Genomic DNA, 27344 nt, shown 5'->3' with positions numbered 1-27344 from the left:
GACCTGGGGAACTACAGACCACTGTCTCACCATTGTGCCTGGCAAGATCATGGAGGAGATCCTCCTGGAAGCTATGCTAAGGCATATGGAAAATAAGGAGGTGATTGGTGATAGCCAACATGTCTTCACTAAGGGCAAGTCATGCCTGAAAAATCTGGTGGCCTTCTATGATGGTGGTGAAGAGCCACTGACATCATCTACCTACATGATTCTATGATACCTGGACATGGATTTGATGGATGGACCATTTGGTGGACGACGAATTTGCTGGATGGCCGCACTCAAAGAGCTGCAGTCAACAGCTCGATGTCCAAGTGGAGACCAGTGATGAGTGGCATTCCTCAGGGATTGGTACTGGGACCGGTGCTCTTCAACATCTTTGTTGGTGACATGGACAGTGGGATTGAGTGCACCCTCAGCAGGTTTGCCGATAACACCAAGCTGTGTAGCACAGTTGACATGCTGTAGGGAAGGGATGCCATACAGAGGGACTTGGACAAGCTTGAGAGGTGGACCCATGCAAACCTCATGAACTTCAATATGGCCAAATGCAAAGTTCAAAGGCCAAATGCAAAGTCCTGCATGTGGGTTGGGGCAATTCCAAGCACAAATACAGGTTGCGCTGCATCCTGGGCTACATCAAAAGTAGTGTGGCCAGCAGGTTGGGGAGGTGAATCCATGCCTCTACTCTGCTCTCACGAGAGTACCTGAAGTATTGCATCCAGCTCTGGAGCCCCCAACAAAAGAAGGACGTGGACCTGTTGGAGCGAGTCCAGAGGCAGGCCACAAAGATGATCAGAGGGCTGGAGCACCCCTCCTAGGAAGACAGGCTGAGAGAGTTGGCATTTTTCAGCCTGGAAAAGAGAAGGCTCCGGGGAGCTCTTCTTGAGTTTCCACGACATGGACAACCATGACATGTTTCAGTACCTAAAGGGGGCCTACATGATAGATGGGGGGGGACTCTTTATGAGGGAGTGTAGCAATAGGATGAGAGGTAAGGTTTAAACTGAAAGAGGGGAGATTTAGATTGGATATTAGGAAGTAATTCTTTACTCTGAGGGTGGTGAGACACTGGAACAGGTTGCCCAGAGAAGCTGTGGATGCCCTATTTCTGGAAGTGTTCAAGGCCAGGCTGGATGGGGCCTTGAGCAACCTGGTCTAGTGGAAAGTTTCCCTGCCATTGCTATAAAATTAAAAGCGTGTAAAACCTGTGAAATAGCCTTCTCCACTGTGGTAGAAAGTGGACCATACCTGTGAATCCAGGGGGACAGAAACACTGATAGCCTCCAAGCCTGTTGATGCAGCTTCCTCCATGCAAGCAAGGCAAAGTTTCGCACTCATTTACATCCATCTCACACAGAGACCCATAGTATCCGGGTGCACAACTACAGATGAATCTTCAAAAAAGGGGAAATTAGATAAGTCAACAGAAGTTAGCAATATATCTGTTCCAATATTCTGAAGCCATAAGTATAACCTGATGTCCAGCTGGTGTCCCTAATCATCATCCATATGAAAATAATTAATGGATTTTGCTCATTTCCATGTTTCTGAAGCAAGCAGAGTGATTTATTCTTTTTTAGATTAGGAGAAAAATCGTGCAAAATAATTTTAGCTGACGGCATAAGAAATGACTTAAGGGCCAGTGTTCTTTTGACACGAGTCCCTGAATAACTGTAGAGTGTTGTGGAACAAACACAAAATACATATTTTTCTCTTGCTTACACTCCTTGTAAATGTTTACACTAGAAAAGGTCATCATTGGAAGCTGAAAAGAGAGATGTAGCAATCTAACTGAAGATCAATTTTCCTCTATTTCACTCTTATTTCAAATAAAAAGTAAAAAAATACAAAAGGTAAGGAGGAAAAGAACAAGTTGTGCTGAATACAGTTTCCCTTCTATTTTCCTCTAAAGTCACATAACAAACAAATAGCTGAGTCAGTGGCATTTATTTGCCTACCTCATTTTAATACAGAATTCTTGTCATATGCTGAAGGTTCCATCCAAACCTCATGGCAGCAAGTAGACTTTATGCATAAGGAAATCAGGGAATTGCTCTTCATTTAGTAGTAACTAACCTGTTTATGAGATCCGTGCAAGTTCCATTGTTTTTGCAGGGTCTTGATAAGCATTCATTAATCTCTACTTCACATAGTGTCCCAGTAAAGCCATGTTGACAGGAGCACCTAGCAAAAAGGATGTTTAATTTTTTTAGTTTTTAGTTTAATATAAAAAGATTCTGGAAAAACACAGCAGATTTTGAGAGGTACGAATTAGGTCATTGCAAAATTATGTTTGATTTTTTTGTGATCATTGCAAAGTGCAGTACTTACACAAGCTTCATAAGTACAGTGACTGCAGACCATTTTTGCCTTATTTGTTGAAGGCCACAGGCTTTGTGCTGACCCCACTGTGCAAGGGCTCAGAACTTGCCTTGGCCTGAGCTGATTTTCACTTGTTTTGATCCCTGCCCTGGAGCCAGCTGACTGCTGCTTCTCATGTTTTAGCTTTAGCTCTGGGAAAAGCACCTATGGTGAGGGTGCAACACACTGGGATAATCATAGGGTTACAAACAATAGCCTTCTGTGTCCATGGTGGCTGGGGAAGCTGGTAAACTGTACAAAGGAAGTCAATCATGATAAGGAAACACACAAAAATAGCTGCAAGCAGGCCTGAGACTGAAGATGAGAAAAGCCCCACATTAAACATCACAATTCTCCTGGCAAAGACTTCCAGACGCCGTGGACTTGTAGTAACACTGCCACTTCTTCTTGAGGAAGACAGAAATCACTGATCACAGAACCCAGACAGACATTGTGAGGGACGAGACAAGAGCTAGATAATTGTAAGATTTCTTATTAATGAATATAACTACATTGTCCATGAATCTGTTTTCTATTAATTTCAATTTAGTATTATTGTAACTGGACTAATAACAGCTGTTTGTTATACTTTGATTAGATTTTTAAGATTTTAAAGCCCTACAACAGATTCTTGGGTTCACACGTATGGTGTCCATGTACGTCTTTTTGCCCACAAAATGATTGTGAGTGTAATGTAACAGTGTAATGTGTCAAATGCATCACAAAAAAAGACGTATTACATCAATGAAGAACAGAAAACACAATACAGCCAAAATACCAAAAGAATAGCTAGATGAAAAACATCCATGTATCACACTGAATATCTGTTATTCAAATAATTTTCCTCACCTGTAATGGTTAACCCCATCCACACAGAGACCTTCATTCTGGCACGGATGGGAGATGCACTCATCACTGTTAACTTCACAGTAAGTACCTTCAAATCCTGAAACACAGATTATATTAACTGTGAATGAGTGAATTCTACTACATAATATGAATGTAAGGGTCACAGATCCTCTTGGAGGCTGTCTGAGCTCAGGACCAACTCAGGACAATGCAAGAGGGACACCTGAGAAACCTCTGCTGCCCCCGAAGCTGTTCAAGAAAGAGCTGAGAGAAGCATCAGTGGTGACTACCCCTTCTCTTGGGAGCATCTAGGCTGAGGCCCTTTGCCCTTAGTATCTCACTGACCTGCACTGCAGCCACATGCATGCCTAGCCATGCACCTGTTTATCTGGATGCTGACTTCGGCCTGCAGACTAGCTCTCTGGCTTGACCTTGGACCTGCCCCATTCCCTGTAGACTTGACTGGTGATCTGGCATGCTGTGCTGATCCTGGACACCATCATTGGCCCTGCCCTGCTTGCCTCATTCCGATACTGTCAGACAGGACCCTCGACAGCGAGTTGGCTGCCCTGGCAGCCTTGATAAAGCTCCTGGCTTACCTTCACTTCTGGAGCAGCCAGCCCTCCCTGCTCCTTGACTCTGAGATCAGGGGCAGCAAGTAGATGCAATCCTAGAAGAACTTTCTCCAATTATTTTTGTTCCTTAGCTTCGGTAAGTTCACTTCCAGAGAGTATAAGAAGTCTTGGCAGACTTTCATGAACCAGAGATTTGGATGGAGCACCTGGCTAAATGTACTGGGCAAAAGTAACCCATTTTAAAGGACTGAAATGGCTTTCTTGGGGAGTACGGGACAGTATCAGAAACTAAAAGCTAATTCAATAATTAATATATTACAGAGCATAATTGATGTTAGAGAGACCACTGTTATTCAAAGCAGTCAGCAGATGAGAAAAAACATTTAACTGTTTTTAATATTTAAGTGAAGAACAAATGGTATCAAGATCTTATCTGCAGAGTACATTACTTGCATAATACATTACATTTACCTGTGTAAACGTCCCAGAATATGTGCTAAAGAGAAAGAAGAGATTTTGCAGTGATATAAGAATACTACTTCTGCTCTTAGGCAGCATACTACATCTTACAACATTCACGTAAGTAAGTGTTCTACTAAATATAAAGTTGCGTTAAAGTGATATATGGTGGATAAACTACAGCTACTTAGTTGACTTTTGCACAAATTCAATATATAGGTTTCAGTTGATGTAGTAATGAACCCATTCCAATGAACAAAGTGTTTGCACTGTACTGACTACAATACACACCACCCCTGACAGCAGAGTGACTGAAGTGCATTAATGGCATTCACCAAAGTGCTTTTGAACACCATTTAAATATCAAAATTAAATTAAAACAAGTATAAAAACATCCACTGAAGTTCAGTGTATATTATTATAAATATGATGAAGACTGTACTGGATTCTCTATTAAAACAAGTAAAAATTGTTATCGGTACTTTTTTAGACACCGAAATAAGGATAGTAATGACTTTTATTGCTATATTATTTATTTGTGGTTTTCAAAGTACTTCATGAAAGTGGGGAAATCATGAAAGATCACAGTTAGAAAAGCATGGCTCAGTTTTAGCTAGAGAAAATCATTATTGGAAAAATTAAGTGGCTTGGTCAGAGTTGTAAGGAAAACTGTAGAGATAAATCTCTGCTGGCACTCCAGTGTATGATCTAAGCATCAGCCCACATCAAAGCAGTTGGTATTTTCTTCTTACCAGGATTTTTTTCTGTTCAACAACTTTCCTGGCTACACTTGACAGAAATGAGTCCTGAATATTTGCTGAAGGTTTCACAGCAGTGTCTGCTACACAAAGCTGGAAAATAAAGCCTGTAATGTATCTCAAAGTAACCCTTCCGTTATAGTCACCTGAACTACTTTTTTTTTCAGAACCATGTTGAGTCTGAAGTGCTACCCTCATTTATTTCCTATTTGCATGATGTTTCACAAAAACTTTGCAAAAGAATTGCCATTATAGGGCACAAAAATTCTCTGTCCCAGTGTATCGCTTTGAAGTAGCTTCCTCAGCACAGGCAACTGTTATATTCTGAATGGTTTAGAGTATTATTTGTAAATGGGCCAGTACCAGTGAGGGATCCAAATACTTTTCTTATCTGTAACACATGTAATCTGCATCTTAATACTGCAACTTGAGCCTGAAGTTTGATTAAGGAAAAAAGAAAGGCAAAAGGACTATAACTAGGGCTGTGGCATGCTAGTTGAATGTTTAGTGCTAGACTTGATTACATCAAGGAGTCAGCAGTCACTGACGGACGCACATACACCCCCACAAAATAATCAGGAGCTGTTGTTTTGACAGATGCCACCCCACTGCCACTGAATACGAGCAGAAAAGATGATCACATGTTTCTCTAAGTCTGGTTTGATCAAGAAATTGGAGAGCATAGAGAATGTGAGAGACCAGGACCACAGGACCATTTGTAATCAACTGCCTCGTCTGTGGCTTCTCATTTATTTGTAATGTTTGACATTTCTGAAAATAAGTTTTGTTACAGAGTAGAAGGCTATGTCAATGCACAGGGGAAATGGGACTTCACTGAAAAGTAGTACACTGAAAGAAAAAGTAAACCTGTATGGTATTATAAATAATTCAAAGATATATAGACAGTTTTTAGTTTTATAAGATAATCAGAGAAGGGTGTGAAGCTAACATAAAGTAAAACTTAAAAAAATACTAACAAAACTTATATAGAATAGCTTCTTATTCTTTTGTGATACTATATAATATTTGAGCAAGCATCTTTTTTTAAAGAAGTACCACAGTTGTCAGATTAAAATACAGAAAAAGGAAAATGGAGGGCATTCATCATTCTGCTTCTGCCTGTCGTCCCCACTTGGTTATGGATGTTTTATAGTCTTTTTGAAGTAAATAGTACTGAAATGAATGCATAAAGCACCATTTAGACACATTTTTGATTGCAGCAGTACACATCTTTCTAGCCCACAGCAAAATATAGCTACCTTGAAAAGACATAAAATAAATAAACATACAGCAGGCATGCTACTTTATCTATTATTCCTACAAATGGAGAAAAATACCATTTTCATCACAAAATTTTACTGGAAATATACATTATGAAATATATGAAATATACATACATTATGAAATGAGCAATCTATGTGCTCAATTTACTCTTCAATTTACTATTGAATACTGTCTTTTTTAACTGACATAAATTAGCTTAGTCCTTTTTTTATTAAAAAAGTCAATCATTTTTTTCTTAATGACATGGACTGTTCAAAATTACATAGAACTATTTAGATGACTTTTTGATCCACAATGAAAACTTTCGAACTCATGCAGCAACTTTTTCTAAGGAATTTTTAAGGTTTCTAGTAATTTTTACAGATTTCAACAAAAACTCCTGGTTTCAGCTAAAATGGTTAATCAGAAACACTCTAATCTGCTTAAAAGGACCTGAAAAATATTAGAAGCGTTATGAAATTATGTTACGAAATAATGAATTAAATAAAGTTAAATAATACTGCTAATATACAGCATGTCTGGGCTGTAATATATTTATAATTTATGATGCTTGTACAAAGGATGCTTCAATAAAAGCATATGCTAATAAGCCAATTTTAATTCACTCATGATATATGTTCTCAGAGTAAATTAGGAAAATGAAGTGTAACACTGTGCACATCACTTGTACAAACAGGAGAGGTCAAACCTCGAAACGTATACTGCAATGTTAGGATTACAATATTTGTAAAATATTTATTTCATGAATACGCTTGGACAGACATCAATCATACTATTTTCAGATCCGAAAGAATAATTAAAATGCTCATACCTAAGTGGAACCGGTTTAAGGAAAGAATTACCTTGGTAGTTGATTTACATACTGCTTGTTGAAGCTATGAGATACCTCATGGGTCTGACATGCATGGGCTCCCCTCATTCTTGCATTTTACATGATAGCCAAGCACAATTTAAAGGGTAATGTAATAAATTAAGTTATTTTGTATAAGCTACAACTGCTGCCACACATTGCTGTGATCTTTTGGGATACTTAAACTAAAATTAATGTATGGATGCAATTTTTACCGGAATGTAAACATGTTTGCAAATTATTTCATGTGTTGCAAGAGAAAAGAAAAAAGACAACGGGGGAAAAGTGACTTAAAATCTTTAACACATTGGATATACTTCTGAAACAAACATTTTTCAGTTGCAAAGAAATTTGCAGTATGCAAAAAAGCATTCACTTAATGCAGCCAACAAAACAATTTGCAGTTTATACTGTGAATGCAATTAATTTGTTTCAACTATAAAACACAATAATTTTTATTTTGAGCAAACTGTTTTGTAAAGTGGTACATTACTGGAAAGCCTGAAAATATGCATGGTGCTGCAATGTATTGTTACTCTAACAATATTTAGTACTATGTGTAGGAAAGTAATATGCACATTTAAATGCAACTACTTGCTGCCTTTGCTACTGCAAATCAGTCAAACTTAAGATCCAAACTGTAAATCAATAGCACATGTAAATGATTTGACGTAAGTCTCCAGCCATATACTTTACAAGGTAGCTTCTCCACATGTCAAACACAATTGATACATTAAAAATGCAGTTTTTGACCTCAGTGCTTTTTATGCGTAAAACCCAAATTTTTTCTGAACTCAATTCAAACAATTCTGAACTTCTAAATGAAAAAATGCATCTAAACAATGGGGAAGAGCAAGTGGCACACATTGTCCCTTGCAAATACAGAATTCCATTAGATACCTGCTCAAAATTTCCAATATTGAATTCAAGAAACTAGTGGCTTTTTTTATTTGTCAAACATATTTTACAGTATTTTTCCTGCCACATTAGAGAAAATGAAGACGTAAACATAATCTCATTGATATTACTGCTTATCTACATTTTTTAAAAAAATTATAGGGATGCTACTTCATTTGAAACATTTATTTGTCATTTTAGGGAAAACGTGTTAGGGTTTTTTGACGAAGTGTAATTCATCTCAAAAATGTTAACCATATTCATAGTAACATATAGCAATTTAAAGACTTTCAGAAAGTAAGGGAGATGAAAAACAAATTGAAAATCATTGCAATTCTTTGTGTTAGACAATTTACTTTTATTTCTATATATTTTCAACAGTTCAGGTAGCACAAAAGTGGCTTTAACAATATGAGGTCTAAAAATACCTGTGTTCTATGGAGAGTGTCGCAAAAGCAACTCATCTAATCTCAAACCCTAGTTTTCTCATATTCCACATTAACACTAGTGGGCGTGACTCAAATTTGCTTGGAAATTATGTGCAGGTAGAATGATATATTCATTTTAGTATACAAAAATTCCAACATCCTGTGATAGTTTTGCTGTCAATGGATGAAGCATTAAATGCTGTTACTTAAGATGGGACAGATCTTATCGTTCATTCTGTTCCTCTGAAATATGGGAAATGGCTACTGCATGTCTCAACTCTATGGGAATTCTGTGAGCTACGAAGTGTTCACAGGAATATGCAGAGAGTAGAAGCTACACATCTGCTGTTACAGTTACGGTCATTTTTGTCTCCTTATTCCATTGCAGAGAAATATTACTTAACTCTGCAGGCAACACAGAGGACTAACAGGATTCTTTCCCCATAAGCTCTCTACTGTTTTACTCATCAGCAGAGTATCATGGATTTCATTTGTCTCCTTACTGTGAACGATTTATGAACCAATGTTTGCAAGCAGCAAAGATATCACAATAGCCCCATGATGATTAGCATAGGTATTTAGGTTAATCAGTATAACATAGGTAGATACACGTATCAAAGTCAAAGGTGTGTGAAATGTTAGACATGGTAAAAAGGCTATCTGCCTTTGTGAATTATGTGTGCGTGTGCCCGAAAAAAAACCCTGGCACTGTAGGGCTCAAAAATCTGACAATGGCAATCTCCAATTCATACAACTTCTGTTCTTTAGCATCTACTTATTATTTCTGCTTGATATTATAAATTTTGTGCATTATAATAACTTTGATTTAGTCTTCTTTGAGACATGGGCTGAGAAATATTTTGTCTCAGTTCAAACTTCTGCTTGTAAGATGATATAGACTAAATAAAAAATAATTATTAGCATGCTAGGACAAAGGGTATTAAAAAAGAAGGTGTCACGGGAAAGAGTTATTGACAGTAGTATGATAAAAGGGGTGAGAAAGTCCTGGAAAGAGCTGTTTAAAACAACGACTTGAGAAATTACCTTGAAGCATCGAGAAAGGGACCATAAAGTCTTGCTTTTGGAAAGGGTACTTGGAGGATAAAGAAAAAATAGGATGGCTAATTCCAAGTGTAACTATTGGTTCTCCTTAGAGATGGCACGGTACTCTCCTTAAGACCTCATTGACACCTTTCCCTGGAACAAGACACGTAATTTCCCTACATCCTAAAACTGGTCGTTATAACCTTACGACCCTTGCAATTCCTCTTGCATAAACCAGTTTTTCAGCCTCCCAGCTTCTGGCTTTGTATATTCAAAGATACAATGAGCACAAATAAGAAGACAAAGCTATAATGACACAAACTGCTGCTCTCCATTCTTCTCTTTTACTACTCTCTAGAACTGTGTGCTTCCCAGAACTATACAGATAAAAAAAAAAAAATCTCTACAGAAATAATAATCCAGTCAACAGACAACTGGTAAAGAATTCAGCCCAACTACCATCTGAACAAATTGTCCTAAGCTGCCTATATAGTCAGCAGAGCAACATAAATATTTCTACAGCATTAGCCACTTGACTTTGTATGTCTGCTCTCGGGTGAAATGAATTACCTCAGAAAACTGTCTCTTTCTCATCATTGACTGTAAATGGAGCACAGGGGGACCTCCTCAATGTATACTGTGTATATCTTTACATATACCTCCTCAATGTAATACTGAGGGGATCTACATCTGGTCAAATTAATAAAGACTTTCTGGTGTACTTGCTTCAATAATAAATACATTATTTCATTGATTTATTTCCCTTCTGAGTTTCCTAACTCATTAAAATGCTATTGAACTACACAAATGCTCACCAAATAACCTATTTTCGAACAGGGTAGGTAAAGCTTTGGTATTAACACTCTCTCTTTCCCTCTATGTGTGTATATATATATGCAATATATAATGTATTTACATATATATTTCTTGAGAATTTTCCCATCACAAACTAAAGGTAAGCAGAATATTGCTTGTATTGTAATAAGGAGACTGCATAAACATCCTGAGCTGAGGATACTACTTGGACTAATGAAGAAAGATCTACATCTAATTTTAAAGAATGAGATTAATTTCTACCTTCTATTATAAGAAGCAGTAATTCTAAACATCCTCTAAATTCAACAACCTTGTCCTTCTCTTCCTGTCTTTATGTCCGCAGCAACTACATCTGCTGTTTCTACAAATCTTGCCTTGCTTTAGCTACTACTGGCCTATGGTTTATGTTGGCAAATTTATTTTTTGTCTTATTAATTCTCTGTAATATTTATGTGCTTGTATTTCCCCAGGTTTCATATTTCTCCATGATAACTGTTACCTTTTGTCCCCAATTTCATCATTAAGTATGCTTGCTGTTGTTCAACAGTCATAGCCAGAGAGCTGATCTTGCACTCTGTAGTTGCACGCCTTCTCGTAGTTTGTATCGTTTTCAGTAATTTGTTCTTTCTTGGAATACCATTGTTCTCAGAAATCTGCACTATTTTTACCAAACTGTCCTGTATTCACTTTGGGTTGCCTTTACAAAACTTAACACTTTTGTGCTTGTCATTATCTAGAACAGAATGGTCTAATGCTCATCCTCTAGTTTATTTACCCTCTAGTTCACTTAAGCATGCAGCTGAGTTGCTCTTTGGATCTTTTGCGCGTAGACCTTCTGGGGAATTTATGAATGGTTGCCCAGGCTCAGCTACAAAAATTTCAACATTATTTATATTCTGTAGCTTTGCTCATGTTTTCTAACTTTCTCTTGTTACACCAAAAATTTTATTTCTATTATTAATTACAAGAATGGAATTCTTTAAGAACTGAAAACATGTTGATAAATTAAGCAATAAAACATTCTACAATTTGCCCTAAGTTGTCTGTTCCTCCTTTGTTTCATTTCATTTAGTATACAGCATTTCAGGAGAAACTAATGGCAGGAAACAATGCTGAGTATATGCATAATAGCTCAAAAAACCATCTCCTCCCAACTGCCTTGATCAAACCCTTGCGTATCAATTAGTGGCAAAGTATATATTTTCTGTACACTTCTTGGAAAACTTGTTCTATTGCAGTGATTCCTAAACTTCAATAACGGCTTACCTGGTAACATTCTTGCAACCATGAATATACCAGCATATAATTGTATACATCACATTTTTTTAAACTGTTTAACCTGCTTGTGTTACAAAACAAAAATATTTTGAAAAGAAGACTTTCCTAAGGAATGTTAAGAAAAGACTTGAACTACATGTCTCTCTACAGATCATTTCTGACAAATGTTTCAAAATCAATACATTGTATTAAAAGCTGCTTCAATAAGCAACTTGCATACCTCCCCAGCGACTTTTTTTTAAACTCAGAAACTTGTGGTAATCTTTACCTTAATAGCAAAAAACCCAAGCTATAAATACTGCTGACTTCTACATATTATCTCTATATCTTTGCAGCTCACTAAACAATGAGTAATTCTATTGTGGTGTAACACTGCAATTAACGTATTTGCTATCCTTGGTCCCTAGGAAACCCCTACATCCCTGCCACTTATTGGTATAAAAGTGATGACTTAATCCTGCCTAAATTTCAAATTCAGTAGTTGTACTCTCCCTACTTAAATCTTCGCTGCAGTTTTCATTAGTTAATGTATTCTTCAATTCCTATGCAGAATTGCATAGTGATGTTCTGCACAGTTAAACTGTTGCTCTGTTCCACCTTAGCAGTTCTTGTACATCGAGGGAGAGATTGTGTCTTTTAAGCCATGGCCCAGGAAAGCTGTCAGTACCTGTTGTGATTTTGCTGCTTGTGCGTATGGAGAGCAATCCGCTCTAACCATTAGGCAGGGGAAGATTACTCCCCTGATGTGCCAGGCCTTCCTGACCGCTCAGCAGGAAGAGGAACCATTTCCAACTTGCTCCAATTTTTGCACTTTTAACAATTTGCATATATTTTGTCTATTTCTGCCTGTCTGTTTTGTCAATTTAGTCTGTCAGCTCTGCTGGCCAGGTGCATGTCTCTCTCTACCTTGTTGTAACAATTGACTCAGAAATAGTAATTCTGAGTGCTGGAATCTAAACATTTATACATTTAATAAGTACTATAATATAAGAAATTTATAGTAGGTAAACTGACAGCTATCTTACCAGTCTTTTAACATAACTGATAGACCTGCTGTAATTCATGAAGATTTTATGTGCTTTGAAAGGTATACATTGTTACTTTCACTGCAGACAGCATTACATTACTTTCTACAGCACAACAGACAACAGAAAAGCTTAACTATACTAGTTCTTACCAGTTTTGCAAATGCACATTGGATTTCCGTCGACTTGTGCCAAGCATGTTGAATTGTTTATGCATGGATTGTAAGGCAGCTCACAGGGACTGAAGCGCTGATGGCAGAAGTCCCCAGTATAGAATGGAGGACAAATGCACACAAACTGTCCCTGCTTAACAGATTCATAACACGTGGCTCCATTTAAGCATGGTTCAGAATCACATTCATTTATATCTTCACTGCAGTCCGGCCCTGTCCACCCTGCTGTACACGTGCATCTGAACAAAAAAAAAGAGTTAATGTGAAGGAAGAATGAAAATCAAGAATTTAGCCAAATCAGTTCCAACTATTTAAATAAAAATAAAAATCAAGAATCTTCTTCTGTGCATAGCTTTTTTCTGCCAGTTGTATCAGATCGCACTATGAATAGAAGTTATATATTCAGGTTCTTCTCATACAATTTATTTGAGCAAAAGCAAAATGACTTATTCTAAGTCACAGGATGTATCCACTTGGAAAACCACCCGGTTTAGTTAATGCTGACAGAATCATCTGTGGATCTTCAAGCTGAAACACCACCACAAATTATCAAATGTGGAATATAAATTTCTTTAAGCTTTAGGATTAGAATTACATCTTTTCATATGTGTGAAACTACTAAGTAGGTACTTCAGTGTTTGGGATGAAATGCACCAGGATGATATGTGTTCAGTACACTTTTAAGAAAGAAGGTATGAGATCAAAGGCATAATAAATGATACAAGAATCCTCTTTTCATTATGTTCTTCCTTTTTTGCATACTCTTGTGAAGACCTGTTACTGACAACACAGAAGAGAAACCTGGACCAAAAATCTATGTTACATCTGATTGTAAAGAATATATATTAATGAATTAGATAAACATCTGTTTTTATTTACAACATAAATATGATGATAAGGTTCTAAAAATTCAAAGTTAACAATTTGTTAATGATTTCAAAGTTTGCAGAGAAAATTTCCTCATTAGCTGCAGTAAAGGAAGGTTCTTTGTGCTTTAAAAGTTGCACATTGCTTTCACCGAAGACAGAATTAAATTCAACATATATTTGCAACTATTTTGCAGGACAGCAGACAACACGAAAGATTAACTATGCCAGCTCTTACCTGTTTTGATTGATATTGATTTCGGACATTAAATCATTCAAATATAGCTTGATTGATAGTTGTAATTTGATTAGAGGTATTGTTCTTAAGTAACAATAGGTCGTTCAATGGAGAATCAATTAGATAGTTCTATTCTAAAAGGCACAGGTATTGCTTGACACACAAAAGACAAACTTGGCCTCATCAAAACACAGTGTTTTCTTTAAAATTGATTTGTGGGGTATAATTTCCATGTCACGTGAAATGAAATGGCTATTACTAGGAAGCTTTATCATTTGGAAGTCCTGAGTATTTCAGCAATAAGGATTCAAAAATCAGGTTACTGTACGTTTTTAATGGGAAGAAAAATAGTTGTAACTATCAAAAGGCATTCAGGCATTCTTAAAGTGAGAAAAATCACATTTCAGGACTCTTATCAGTTACAGCACCCAGAACACATTTTTGGAAATATGGTTACAAATAAAAATGTTTTGCTCATCTGTGTTTAAGCACAACAAAGATATCTGCTTTTGCTACACATGGTAGCATCAATTTGCTATCTGGAGGCAATACCCACTGAGTAACAGCACACCCACCACTCAGCGCTTTGTTCACTTTTCCTCTAAGTAGTTACTCTATAAAAGTATAAGCCTCTATTACAAATTAACTGTCTCCAAATCACCGACACTGGACATAGTAGAACACTCTGTCCCACGAACAAGTATTTTGGATGTCAATTGTTTCACAGCTGCTCATTTTTTTCTTGACTTCATTTACGAAGTTCTGAATAAATTACTACCAATGAACTACTACAAAGTGGTATGTAGTACCTTGTCTATGCTCCAATTGTAGCTTGGAAAGCTCATTAAATGGAGAGCCTTCCACTTCATATTAGGAGAACAGGGTTAAATTCTTAACTAGTACAACTGTTACAGGTGTAACTGACGTGCAGTTCAAATATAAACACAAATACAAAACATGTTCCATTCCCTTTTTTTCCCTAATGAATTTCCTAACTCTCTTTGAGTTATCAAAACTATTCTGTATGGCCACAGGGAACATTTTGTCAAGTGGAGATCACTGAAACACAGCAATTATCTACACTACACAACTAGCCAGTCCTACCCTGGCTTCATGCAGCCTGCCAACTGAGATGCAACAGTCAATATTAATGCAAAGGAGACAATTAATAACATCGTTTTGTTGTACTCTTATGCGTATTATTAAGAAGTTGCTGGTGCCTTCATTAAATGTGAAACAATACAATGAAGTGTCTATCTGGAGACCCAGTTTTTAGAGTCAAGACAATATTTTGTCTTAATGAGAACTGTTATTTAAACAAGGTAAGGAGGTGTTATGAGTATTAAAAGCATAGAATACAGAGCAGAGTTTTTTAATTGTGGATTATCAATGAAGTTACTATAGCTGATATTCTTATAAATTATCTGATCAAAACTCAAAAACCCAAACAAACTGTCCTTTTCAAAATGACCATTTCATTCACTACATTAGAAAGATCAAGATGATTCCTAGGATCCTCAAGCAAAAAAAAAAAAGTTAATAAATTCTTTTATGAGAACACCTAAAGGTAAGGTAGTCATTGTTCAATTTCTTTCTGTTCTTTTACCAACTTGTAAACTCAGATAAAAAGTTCTAATAGTGCTAGCAAAATACAACTAAAGTTTTCACATAGCTTCTAAAAAAATTGCAAATATGGCAGATGTTCTGTATGCAACTTTGTGTTTATTCCTAAATTGTTTACAAATTATATAAACTTTTTTGAACTTATTTGCCAATATTTGGTGTTTAAATAACACCAACTTTTATAAAAGCAATCTAAAAATTCAAGCTATATATATAAAAACTATCATATTCATCAAGCATATTAATAAAAATCTCTTTAAGCATGAAAGTTTGCTATTGCCTGTAAATTTCTCTGCTGTATTCACTAGGAATACATTCAAATTTTTTTAGAAAACTGTGTAAGTCTAAAAGATGTATGTTTAGTCTATAACATAAAGTTTATAACTACCACCTGTCGACTTTCTGTAAATCTCTCCATAGATTTAAGAGCTTTCCATACAGACACAAATAAAAGGAGAGGGTAATGAAAATATAAAATATAAATTATATCCATGGTTTTGTATTTTACTGTCTGCTTAAACACAAAAGTCAAAGACAAAAATTGCAAGCTATAGTCATGAAAGGTACCCAGAAAAACTAACATTAATGTTATAAGTTCCTTTACACCTATATGATGTGTTAGGTACATCGTATTTATTTGGTTCTCACCTGCTTGAAAGCTCCCTTTTTATTTCTCACATTGCAGTGAAATATATTGGTATCACTTGCCTTATGTTCTACCTTATAGGTTTTAAGGAATCAAGTAACAGGGAAGAGTTCTAAGCATCCCTGAATGGTTGATCTTGGAAAAAGTCTCCAAGACTCATCTAGTCCCCCTTGCTCAAAACAGGGTCAACTACAGGTTTCTCAGGTCTGTGTCCAGTCTGGTTTTAAGTATCTCCAAAGATGGAGACCCCACAACCTTTCTGGGCAACCTGTTCCAGCACCTGACTACCCTCACATTAAAAAATCTGTTTTCTTAACCTTAAAGTGGAATTTCATGTATTTCAACTTTTGCCCACTACCTCTTGTCCTGTCACTGGATACCATTGGGAAGAGTCTGCCTCAATCTTTTCATTCCCTTCCATTAGTTATTTACTTACATTGGCAAGAGCTGACCTCAGCCAAAGCCATTTTTTCAGCACGCCAACCACAACTGCAAGCTACTCTGAATCTTAAAGCTTCTAAAATGATGTCATCAATTAGAAAAGCCTATTGGTGGGCTTGTTCCAACCTAGCTCAGCTAGCAGCTCTGGAAAAATGCCAAAGCTTGACAAAAGCAGTAATGCGTATCATTATAACAGAGCAGAACAAATTTCAAAAGCACCAATTTTTTGCCTTCAGACATCTTGCAGAAGTAAAACAGAGGAAGCTGACCTTTTCAGTCCTCTGTATTTTGTACCAAATTTTCAGAAAATACCAGTCAAAGCACTTGCCTTTGCTACAGATACTCCAGAAAAAAAATGCAATATTCAAGATGCAGCAGAACTGTTTTTTCCTTAGTGGTTCAGTCAAGGCAACAGGAATCCTAAACTGAACCCTCAGATACACTGTGTCTATCATTCACCTGCCTCTTTATTTGACAGGATCTTGATGAGAAATGTCAAGATGTTCAGTGAATTTTAGGTCGGCCTGTTAGCTATACAATACACGCAACAATGGTCCACTCTACAGTGAGAGTTTATGTTGTCTAGTGCATTCAGTCAAATCAACTAAAAGCCAGAAAAGCCACAGTGCTCAGTGACAAATGTATTCCTTGTAAGCTAGAGGCTACTGGACCATCTGAAGTAGTAAAACGAGAGCTCACTTTTAATACATGCACAGCTTTGAATTTAGAGCACCAATACATACCACAAAGCTCCAAAGACATAGAGTGACCACGGAGGCTTCAAATACTCATTTTTCTTTCACCTCTTCCCTCCCACAAACATCTTTCTTCTTTTATTCTCTGAAAGCTTAATGCAGTCTGTTCCTCAGCTATCTGACCCATCTTACGTACACCACCAGCTTTCACCTGCAAAAGCCCTGTTACGAGTTCCTCTCTGATGTTCTTCTGGTGCTACTAGTTATCCCCTCTCATACATCACTCCTAGGTATTCTCCTCAAATTTCCACCCACGGCTCTCCTCCTCTCCCCTGAATTCATACGAGCCTTTCTTTACCAACACTTCTATTATTCCTTCTCTACCTTCTTCCTAGAGCTCTTCATTTGTAACCAATAAAATGTGACACATGAACTACAGAGGTCAAAACTGGTGGCAGCCTGGGCTGCAGTACTCATGTCCTGGTAGAATTCACAATCTTGAGCAATATCGGCCAGTTGATGAGTACAGTCAGGACCCGAATTTTAGGACAGCAAACTTTCAGTTGTTACAGGAATTAGCAGATGAGACCCTCTAGGAAACTGTCCTCAGGGACAAAGGAGTTGAACAGAGCTGGCAGCTATTTATGGACATTTTTCTTAGAGCACAACAGCTCTTGATTTCCACTTGTGAAAAATTAGGCAAGGAAGGCAGGAGACCAGCATGGCTTAGTGAGGATCTCCTGGACAAACTGAAATGTAAGAAGGAAATGCACAGGCAATTGAACAACGGAAATGAATCCTGAGAAGAATACAGGATGCTACCCTGATGTGTAGGGATGGGATTAGGAAAGCTAAAGCAAATTTCAAGCTGAATTTGTCAAGGGATATTACAGGTATGCTGGCCAGAAAAAGAAGATTAAAAAAATGTACCTCTGTGACAAATAAGACTGGAGAACTGGTGACAGCCAACACACAGAAGGCCTCAGCACTCAATTTACCTCAGTTTTTAAATGCTAGTCTCTTTTCCTAAAAAGGACAAAGAGCAAAAAGTAAAATTACACTAAGTAATTTTACTAAAAAGTAACTAATTAAAAAATAAGTAACTAAGGCTAACTTTGGCCTTTTCAAAGAGCTACCTGGAGGAATGCCATGGTCTAAGGATCCAGAAGGAAGGGGGGTGCAAGACAGCTGGTTAATATTTAAGCGCCACTTCCCCCAAGCTCAAGATTGATGCACCCCTAGGAGCAGGAAGTCAGGCAAAGGAGGCAGGAAACCTGCATGGATGAGCAAGGAGCTTCTGGAAAAACTCAGATGGAAGGAGGAAGTTTACAGAATGTGGAAAAAGGGACCGGCCACTTGGGAGGAATATAGGAACATTGTCAGAGTATGCAGAGATGCAACAAAGAAAGCTAGGGCCCACTGGGAATTAAATCTGGCAGGGGATGTCAAGGACAACAAGAAGGGCTTCTTCAAGTACATCAGTAGCAAAAGGAAGACTAGGGAAAATGCGGGCCTGCTGCTGAATGAGGTAGGTCCCCTGGTGATGGAGGGTACAGAGAATGCGGAGTTACTGAATGCCTTCTTTGCTTCAGTCTTTACTCCTAAGGCTGGCCCTCAGGAATCCCTGACCCTGGAACTGAAAGAGAGAGCCGGCAGTAAGGAAGACTCCCTTGATCGAGAAGGATCAGACTAGAGACCGTGTAGGCAAATTTGACACCCACAAATCCTGGGCCCTGACAGGAAGTACCCACTATTGCTGAGGGAGCTGGTGGAAGTCATTGCTGGGCCGCTCTCCATCATCTCTGAAAGGTCCTGGAGAACAGGCGAGGTGCCTGAAGACTGGAGGAAAGCCAATGTCACCCCAGTCTTCAAAAAAGGCAGGAAGGAGGAGCCAGGGAACTACAGACTGGTCAGCCTCACCTCCATCCCTGGAAAGGTGATGGAACAGCTCATTCTGGATGTCATCTCTAAGCATGTAAAGGAAAATAAGGTTATCATGAGTGGTCAACATGGATTCACCAAGGGGAACCATGCTTGACGAGTCTGATAGCCTTCTATGACGGCATGACTGGTTGGGTGGATGTGGGGAGAGTAGTGGATGTTGTCTACCTTGACTTCAGCAAGGCTTTTGACAGTTACCCATAACATCCTCATGGGTAAGCTTAGGAAGTGCAGGTTAGATGAATGGACAGTGAGGTGGATTGAGAACTGGCTGCATGGTAGACCTCAGAGGCTTGTGATCAGCAGCGCAGAGTCCAGTTGGAGGCCTGTAACTAGTGGTGTTCCTTAGGGGTCAGTACTGGGTTGAGTCCTCTTCAATATATTCATCAATGACCTGGATGAGGGGACAGAGTGTTTGCTGATGATACAAAACTGGGAGGAGTGGCTGACACACCGGAAGGCTGTGCTGCCATACAGTGAGACCAGATTCTGAAGCACATGTTAAAAAAGCTATTTGTATTTTCTCATTCTGAAGACAGACTGATACATCTTTTTCTGCTTTTAGATTTCTGAATTAGAAACCAGAAAGATTAACCCTTTTACCTTGAAAATATGAAGTACAATACGAATAAATAAATAAAATCTGCAAATACAAGCATGCTGAACCCCTTCAGCTTGCTCTTAAAGCTGGAAATAGAAGTAGGTATTGACCTCGAACTAGAGAAAAAGGATTTGGGAGGTACATTTCTGGAAAGAGAGATAAAAAGAACACGTTTCTGCTATTATAGTAGTGTGTAAGTGTGCCTTTTGTGTGTTTGATGTATACAGAAAAACTTCAGAGGGCTTAGGTAGTTTTCATTCCCTTCCAGTTTAATTGCTTCAGCCTTTTTATCCTTGTCCCTTTTCTCATTTTTTAGGATATATTTTCTCTATTTTGTGTATTTTTGCTCCCATAATCCTCTGCTCACATTTTTCCTTTTAGTAGCAATAACTAAAATTTATTCCTAATTCCGTGTATTCAGGGACATGACAAAGAAAAAAACATTTTAGAGGTAAAAACAGATGAAGTTGTATTTGCTTGTTTTCCATGTATTTCTTCCTTACTCCTCTATTTGAAGCAATGAGTTCACGCAATCACAAGGTAACATTCAGTTCACTAAGACAGCAAGCTATATTTCAGCTTTTACTTTAAGCACTAGTTCAGCTGCAATGCACACATTTCTGTTTTAGGAAACAGAATTTTATGTCCTACAAAGGGTATTTCAACTTTCAACTCCCAATTTTTTAATGCAGTTTTTTTTTCTTTTTTCATTTTCCTAAATTAAAATACAAGATACATCTTATGTCAGACTGGATGCAACTTTCAGACTACTGAAGCACAGAGTTGAGATACAACCAGTCCCTTTTCAGATCAATCAAACTATTTGCATATCTCAAGCAGGATTTTGCAGCAAATCTTCCTATCTACAAAGTCAGATGAAATTTAATTGTTTTCTGTTTTGGCTGGGAAACATTAAAATAATTAAAAATAACCAGTAAAACTATCACTAGAGAGCAGTCTCATTAGAAGGATTGTGCTTAAGAATGCACAAGCACTGAGTATTTTGAATACTTTTAATTAAGGAAGACAACAAAACAAGCAAAACTGAGTATTATTACTGTCACTCATGTCATTTGGCTTGCACCCAGAAAATACAATACAGTTTGGTATCAACAATCTTGTTCATAGACCATGACCACATAGAAAGCAGTTGGTAAAACGCCTGCCTATCTGTCTTACCTCCTGAAACTCCTCTTTTAGATGCAGCAGGAAATAATTAAAAATTACAAAATAATTATTTTCATGTTTTGTGAATATTTTTTTTACTTTTGCTTTACAGTTTTGGTTGTTGCCTAGGGTGCTACGAAAAACTACTTACCATGTTCAAGACTTTTAAAAGACATTATAAAAAGATTAAAAAATACTGAGTCATCCCTTAAAAGATAGGAACTTCCATCTCCTAAATTCCCCAAGTTATATCAGAAGGGTGTCATAGTCATGTGAAAATTCTGGAATGCAGCTTAGCAAGTTAGCATACAACGCAAGGTAAAGAGAAAGAAAGATCTCTAAATTTGTGTGCAGTATGTAAAATGATATTCTGAGTAACAGAATTAATTTCTTGAATTATGGCAGACCCCATATACGGTGTCTATGCATTCTGGCATGTGAAGGTGCTCTTCTGAGTAATATCATGTGTTAAATAAACCTGCTTTAGACTTCCTTCTGTTCTTGACAAAACGCAATGGGAAAAGGACATACATTCCTATCTTACCAGCTCTTGTCACTAACATCAAGAGCTGCATTCTTTGCCTATGCGTCCTTCATCCCACACCGGAACAACAACAATCAGTACAACAGCAACAAGGTAACTCAAGACTCCATCCAGCAATCTGGGGGAAAATACATAATTTGCGTCCTTTTTAACAGTCAACACTTCTCCAAAGATTGAGTCTGCCAGAGAGAAAAACCTTCACTTGTGAAAACACAGAATCAGTAAATCAATGCTATGGTGAACAGTAAGTAAAGAATCCACCTCCAGTATCTTGGATGATACTGATTCCCTTTGGTAGAGAAAAAAGAAATATTATTTCATTCTTTCAAGAACCAGAGGGATACAGCTGTCATGCATGCTTCCATCTCCTTAGTCACCTGTTTGCTTGTGCTCCTCCATCTTAATTTAATGCCAGTCTTTGATGACAGATCTGGCAGTACTGGGTTTATGGCTGCATCTATGGAAACCTTCAGCACTATTTCCCCTTGGAAATCTCTTCCTTGCTATTAGATTTCAGTGTAAAGGGCCTAGTTGATATGGAAATTAGCCCAATCTCTTTTTTTTCAGTTTCATATTGCTCTAATAGTTTCTGAGAGTTACAGGTAACTCTTACTGTGTTTTAGTACATTGATTTTGAGATAAGTCCTCTTTGACCTGAGAAATCTGAAAGGAAGAACAATGCTGCACTGAAAAAATAAAAGCTATCACCTGCAAGCAGGTAACAGCCACTGCAGGAGAGCTACTTATTAAATTTAGCAATGCAGGAGTAGTTCTGTCAATTGACCTCAAATCTCTTCACCTAGTATGCAGAGATGGCACTGATTACAGAAGAGAAAAATGAATTCTTCAGGTAGAGTGCCAACAACAGCAGGTACTTTTGCTCTAGGGGAGTAAAGGAGATCTTTCCTGGTCTGCTCTTTCTACCACAGGCAACAAAAGAAGACCAAGTAAAGGTGATTACAATTGCTAATATTTATTACAATAATTAGCACAGCAACATGAAGTGGTAGATGGCATGCGGCAAATCTGAAATTTTATGAAGACTGAGAAATACGAATCTAACCCTGAAGACAGACTGCTGAGACACTTAAAAAATTTGACATGAAAAATGTAATGCACACCAATTCAGAAGTCTATGCAAATGACCTCTGCATACTGATCTGAATGATTTGAACAGATGAGACAAAGAAACAAGTCTCTCCTTCATGTTTCTGACTGTTTCTGAACTCTGCAAACACTTCTGTTGTTTAATCAAGATGTCTTTATCAGGTTTCTTCCTGATGTTCTATGCCTATTTTTAAACCTACTTTCAGGATTGTCACTTGATCTTTCCCTTAGGTCTACTCAAGCTGCAACGAGGTATATCACAGAAGAAACTGTATGCCTTTGGCTCAGTCAGACATCAAACCTAGGAATGGAAGCGATGGCATAAAAAAGCATGGTTTTGAACAAATGGATTAGTGTTCTGTGTTAAATAACCTTGTTCTCTTTTTTTTTTTCATTCCAAATATAGAACACATTGAATACTTTATGCCTAGAACCAATTAGCTGCCTATAAGCAACTGATAACCAAGGATAGATGTAGTATTTAGTATAGCAGAATACATCAGGATATCACTTATATAGTACCAACGTCTATACATTTTAAGAGTACTATTCAAGCATTTTCAACACCCAGTAGTAGCCAATTATACATCAAAGGTTATCTGGTGAATCATTTAGCATGTGAACAACTCTCACAAAGCTAATTTTAACATTCTAAATTCAGAATTCAAAGGAGCCTATATGAAAGAAAACATTTGGAAAGGCTAAAGTTTGTCATCATCAATACTGGTAGTCTAGAAAATAATTTAGAAAAAGATTAAGAAGTAAGGAGGCCTCTGTTCTCACATTTGTTATTAGAATAACAGAAAGAAAAGAAAAAAGGTTTTGCACAAACTGACATTCATTAATGTTATGGTTTGAGTAACCCACGGTAATTTATTGTCGTTTAGACAATTATTTTATGACCCGATGACCCCTCCCCACCTGGGAAGCAGAACTGAGAAAAAACAAGGAAACCCGAGGGCTTAAATATGAACAGATTTAATAGAGTAAGTCTAAGCAATTAACGATAATAATACTAAAGACCCAGTATGGATCCCACTACCAGTGTAAAATATACAAGGACTATACTCAGCCAATTCTATCAGCAGGAAGCTGTGCCCTCCCAGCAGTGGACAGCAAATGTCGGACACTGCGAGCGCTACGGCTTTGGGAGGAAGGGAAGGGCTCAGGGTCCGGCACCGGGGCAAGAAGTTCTCAGGATCGCAGCCATCAAGGAAGAGAGAGAACTTCCAGCAAACTTTCTAATTTATATTGAATGTGATGTTCATGGTATGAAATAACGCTGTTGGCCAGCTTGGGTCAAGTGCCCGGGTCTCGCTCCTTGTCATCCCTGCACCTGGCTAGGCTCGAAAACACTGAGTCCTTGAAACCCACATATCATAGCTGGCTATAAAGTAAATATTTTCACAAATTCAGGCACCAGAGTCTTCTAAAAGTGCAGTTTTCCCATGCATTAGAAGAGAAATTAGTCCTGTGTCCCTCAAACCAGGACAATTAATTATAATCCAAATTACAATGTCTTACCATTCACCTAATCATGGATGAGGACTGTAACTTCCAATAAATAACTGAGGCAGTAGCATTTCATCTTGCCACAACTAAGTTTACCAAAGATCATCTAACACAAGCCTTAAGTTTGCCTACGAAGAATTACTTAAGTAAACCCATGAAATATTTTACAAAGGAGTGCCACAACTTACAAGCATATAAACAATAGGAAAAGAGCAAAACTAAGCATTTTTAAGTTCAACTCAGACAGTATTTCTCAAGTTAAAAAAAAATATATATATGTTGCTCAAATACTGTAGTCACAAGATGAAGTAGATATTTCCCTACTACAGATTCTGTTACAAAACAAAATTCAACTTGTCATGTCCTGGCAACCAGCATTTCAGAAATAGCTTTGTCCTTAAAAAGATTATTGTTCTGATATAAAGGTATAAAAGCAAACAACAAAAAATATTTTCAGTTGGTCTCCAACAGTCAGTTATGTCTTTATCTACCTTTGATATCTAGTGTAATATAAACAATCCAACTTTCTACTATGGCTGTCTCACTGAGTTATTTCAATAGAGAAGACCTATGAAAATTTCATGACTGCCCCTTCCAGAGAGGGAATGAACAGCCCTAAGAGACATACATAACAATACTTATGGATGCTCATGGAGAGGTGTGACTTTTGTATCTGTCCTCCCTTTTCTCTACTTGTGACCTTCGAAGATAAAGGCTTCCTATTATTAACTATGATAGATTATTTTTTTCTCACATCCAAACTGGCATTTGGTGGAAGCAAATATGATAATTACACATCCTACATTAGTCTGCTTGCTATTGCTGAAGAGCGAGCACTGCTTTATGGAGGACCTCTAATAGTGTACTATCTGTAATTGCACTCTAAATAAACTTTCCAGTAATACTTTTATTGATCTAACAGAACGTAACAGTTTAAATCCCAGGCAAACCCAAAAAGACTATTAACTAAAATTCGATTACCCACAGAAACTAGTGGTGGGGAAGATGATGTTGATTTTCTAATTATGTATTGTGTACAGTTTACTCATACTAGAATCATTTCACATAATTTGTACATGCATACATATATTTCATATTGTACTATCGTATACAAGCAATCTTTTCAAAGATGCAACTGCTGTAGCTGAATAATTCATACTTTTTCAAAAATATATTTTCTAAACATCCAATCATAATTTTCTCTGAAACCAATTTTGTAGTTGCTACCACAATCTTGTTTTAAAAAATAGATTTTTTAAAGGAAAGTCTTACATTAATTTCTTTTATCATGTCTTAAATAGAAAAACAAAACAAAACTCTCTTTTTACTTCCATAGTCTAGGCCATATACTGCCAGTTTTGCATATGCTAGATTTTACTCCATTATGTTAACAGTTTTGCAGAATTCTTTTTCACATATGTTATCTTCATCACCCCAGTGACCTAACGACAGTACTACAATCTACTCATCTAAGGCAGCTGAGCACCACTGATAGAAATCAATGCTGCCTGGGTTAGATAGTATTTCACTACTGAACTGCCTGACATAACTAAAATGTATTCACCTACACTACTACTAAATATATAGTCAGGCTTCATTTTCTCCCCCTAATCTCCCAAATCAGAGAAAATTCTGTCTGCAAAATAGTCTTGTATGTTGTTAGTAATAAGCAAATTATGACTGCTATTCTCTAAAAATCTCTCTCTACTTCAAAAGAAAATGGCTCATAATTGAAGATGAAACTTTGCTCTTGTTTGGTTGGAAAGTCAGTTCAGTACAAAATAAACACAGGTAACACCCTGGCATTAAAATTGACATAATTCATTTACAAAAATTTTGATTCTTAACCACTTGAAAATTCCTTTAAGAAGTTGGGTAAAAGGAACAATATCTATGAAAACGATGAAACCTATTCTAACAAGTGCAACATGTAGGTTTTACTTACGACCATTCAAATCAAAGGAAAAAATACAGATTCTATAGTAAAGAGAATGGTGACCTACATCCTGTACTTTTATGTGGAACTGTTTATTACCCATTCTCCATAGTTCAACAGGATATGTCAGCTGCAATGCCCATAATCCTTTCTAAATTTTGTTCCTTTGTGCATGTATTAGATATTGCTGATGCATGAAACATGTAATCTGCAGCTAACAATGACAGATGGTTTTACCATTCATTTCTAATGAGCCATTTTTACAGTGTCAGCACCATTTTTTGTTTGTTTGTTTAAACTTCCTATTTACTAAGGTTTCCCAAATAAAAAAAAAGTGAATGTGCTTTAAGGGAACTGTTAAATAAAGGGCAAAAGAAAAGCAAAATCGAGACTATTATGAATCATCTGCAACAGAAGCATTGTAACAGATTTGGATTAGAAATAACAAGGTAGTGAAGTCCATCTTGCAAACCTTTTCAACCCATCTTTTCTTCATCGCCTATCTTATTTCTACACATTCTAGTTTTAATTCTCACTCTTCCCCCCAAAGAATACTCAGTGGTGGCAGCACTTTTGTTATTGTCCAGAACTGTGGCTACAGAAGACCAGCCATCGAATTTCAGTTTTAATACAATTGCTATATAACGTGATGGGGGGATGACTTCCATCCAAGATCTATCAGGCAGAAAAATGCCAAGTATTAAAAGTTACATACTTCTCTGAAGGTAACCACGAATAGGTTATGACAAAATAAATAAATTAAAAAAAAAATCAAAGAAACAATGCCACTTCTTGTCATTTGCATTGAAGGCAATAGGACATTTTTTTGTTCTATCATTTTTATTAGACTAAATTTCATTATGAGCATCCAGCTTTCTCTCTTGCACTTTTTAAGCTTTATCCACCCTTTTATCCACCACTTTAGCTCATATACCTGCCTTCCAATGCACCACCATCTTAGCGTCAAACCTGAACAACAGCAATATTCTGAGATGGTACAAACTGTTTCTCCAAACACTTGCTTCTTTCACCTCAATGTCTTTGAGCATATTCTGAATGGATCTGTTGAACAGTTCCTTTGTTAAAAAGGAATTCCATGTGGTTTTCTAACCCAGTTTCGGCAAACTCCTGCAGAATCAATTCTTCCACCTCTGCAAAATTATTTGACTATTTTCTCCATGCTTAGATGCAAATAATTTCTATGTCTTTTACATGCACCAGAGTACT

At 37.1% G+C, this 27344-nt stretch overlaps 1 protein-coding gene across 1 annotated transcript in view; it reads right to left on the bottom strand.

Annotated features, from left to right (window-relative positions):
- Positions 1-27344, bottom strand: part of EYS (eyes shut homolog) — an 875293-nt gene that overhangs the window by 505375 nt on the left and 342574 nt on the right. The window contains exons 22-25 of the mRNA XM_074581469.1: positions 12780-13039; positions 3214-3310; positions 2080-2187; positions 1252-1397 (exon numbers count right to left, since the gene is read on the bottom strand). Of these exons, the coding sequence (XP_074437570.1) occupies positions 1252-1397; positions 2080-2187; positions 3214-3310; positions 12780-13039 (611 nt within the window). The remainder of the gene's footprint in view (positions 1-1251; positions 1398-2079; positions 2188-3213; positions 3311-12779; positions 13040-27344) is intronic.

Source organism: Larus michahellis, chromosome 3 (genome assembly GCF_964199755.1).
Source record: "Larus michahellis chromosome 3, bLarMic1.1, whole genome shotgun sequence".
Lineage (NCBI taxonomy): Eukaryota > Metazoa > Chordata > Aves > Charadriiformes > Laridae > Larus > Larus michahellis.
The sequence above is the reverse complement of the archived record's forward strand: the minus strand, read 5'-3'. Positions and strand labels throughout refer to the sequence as shown.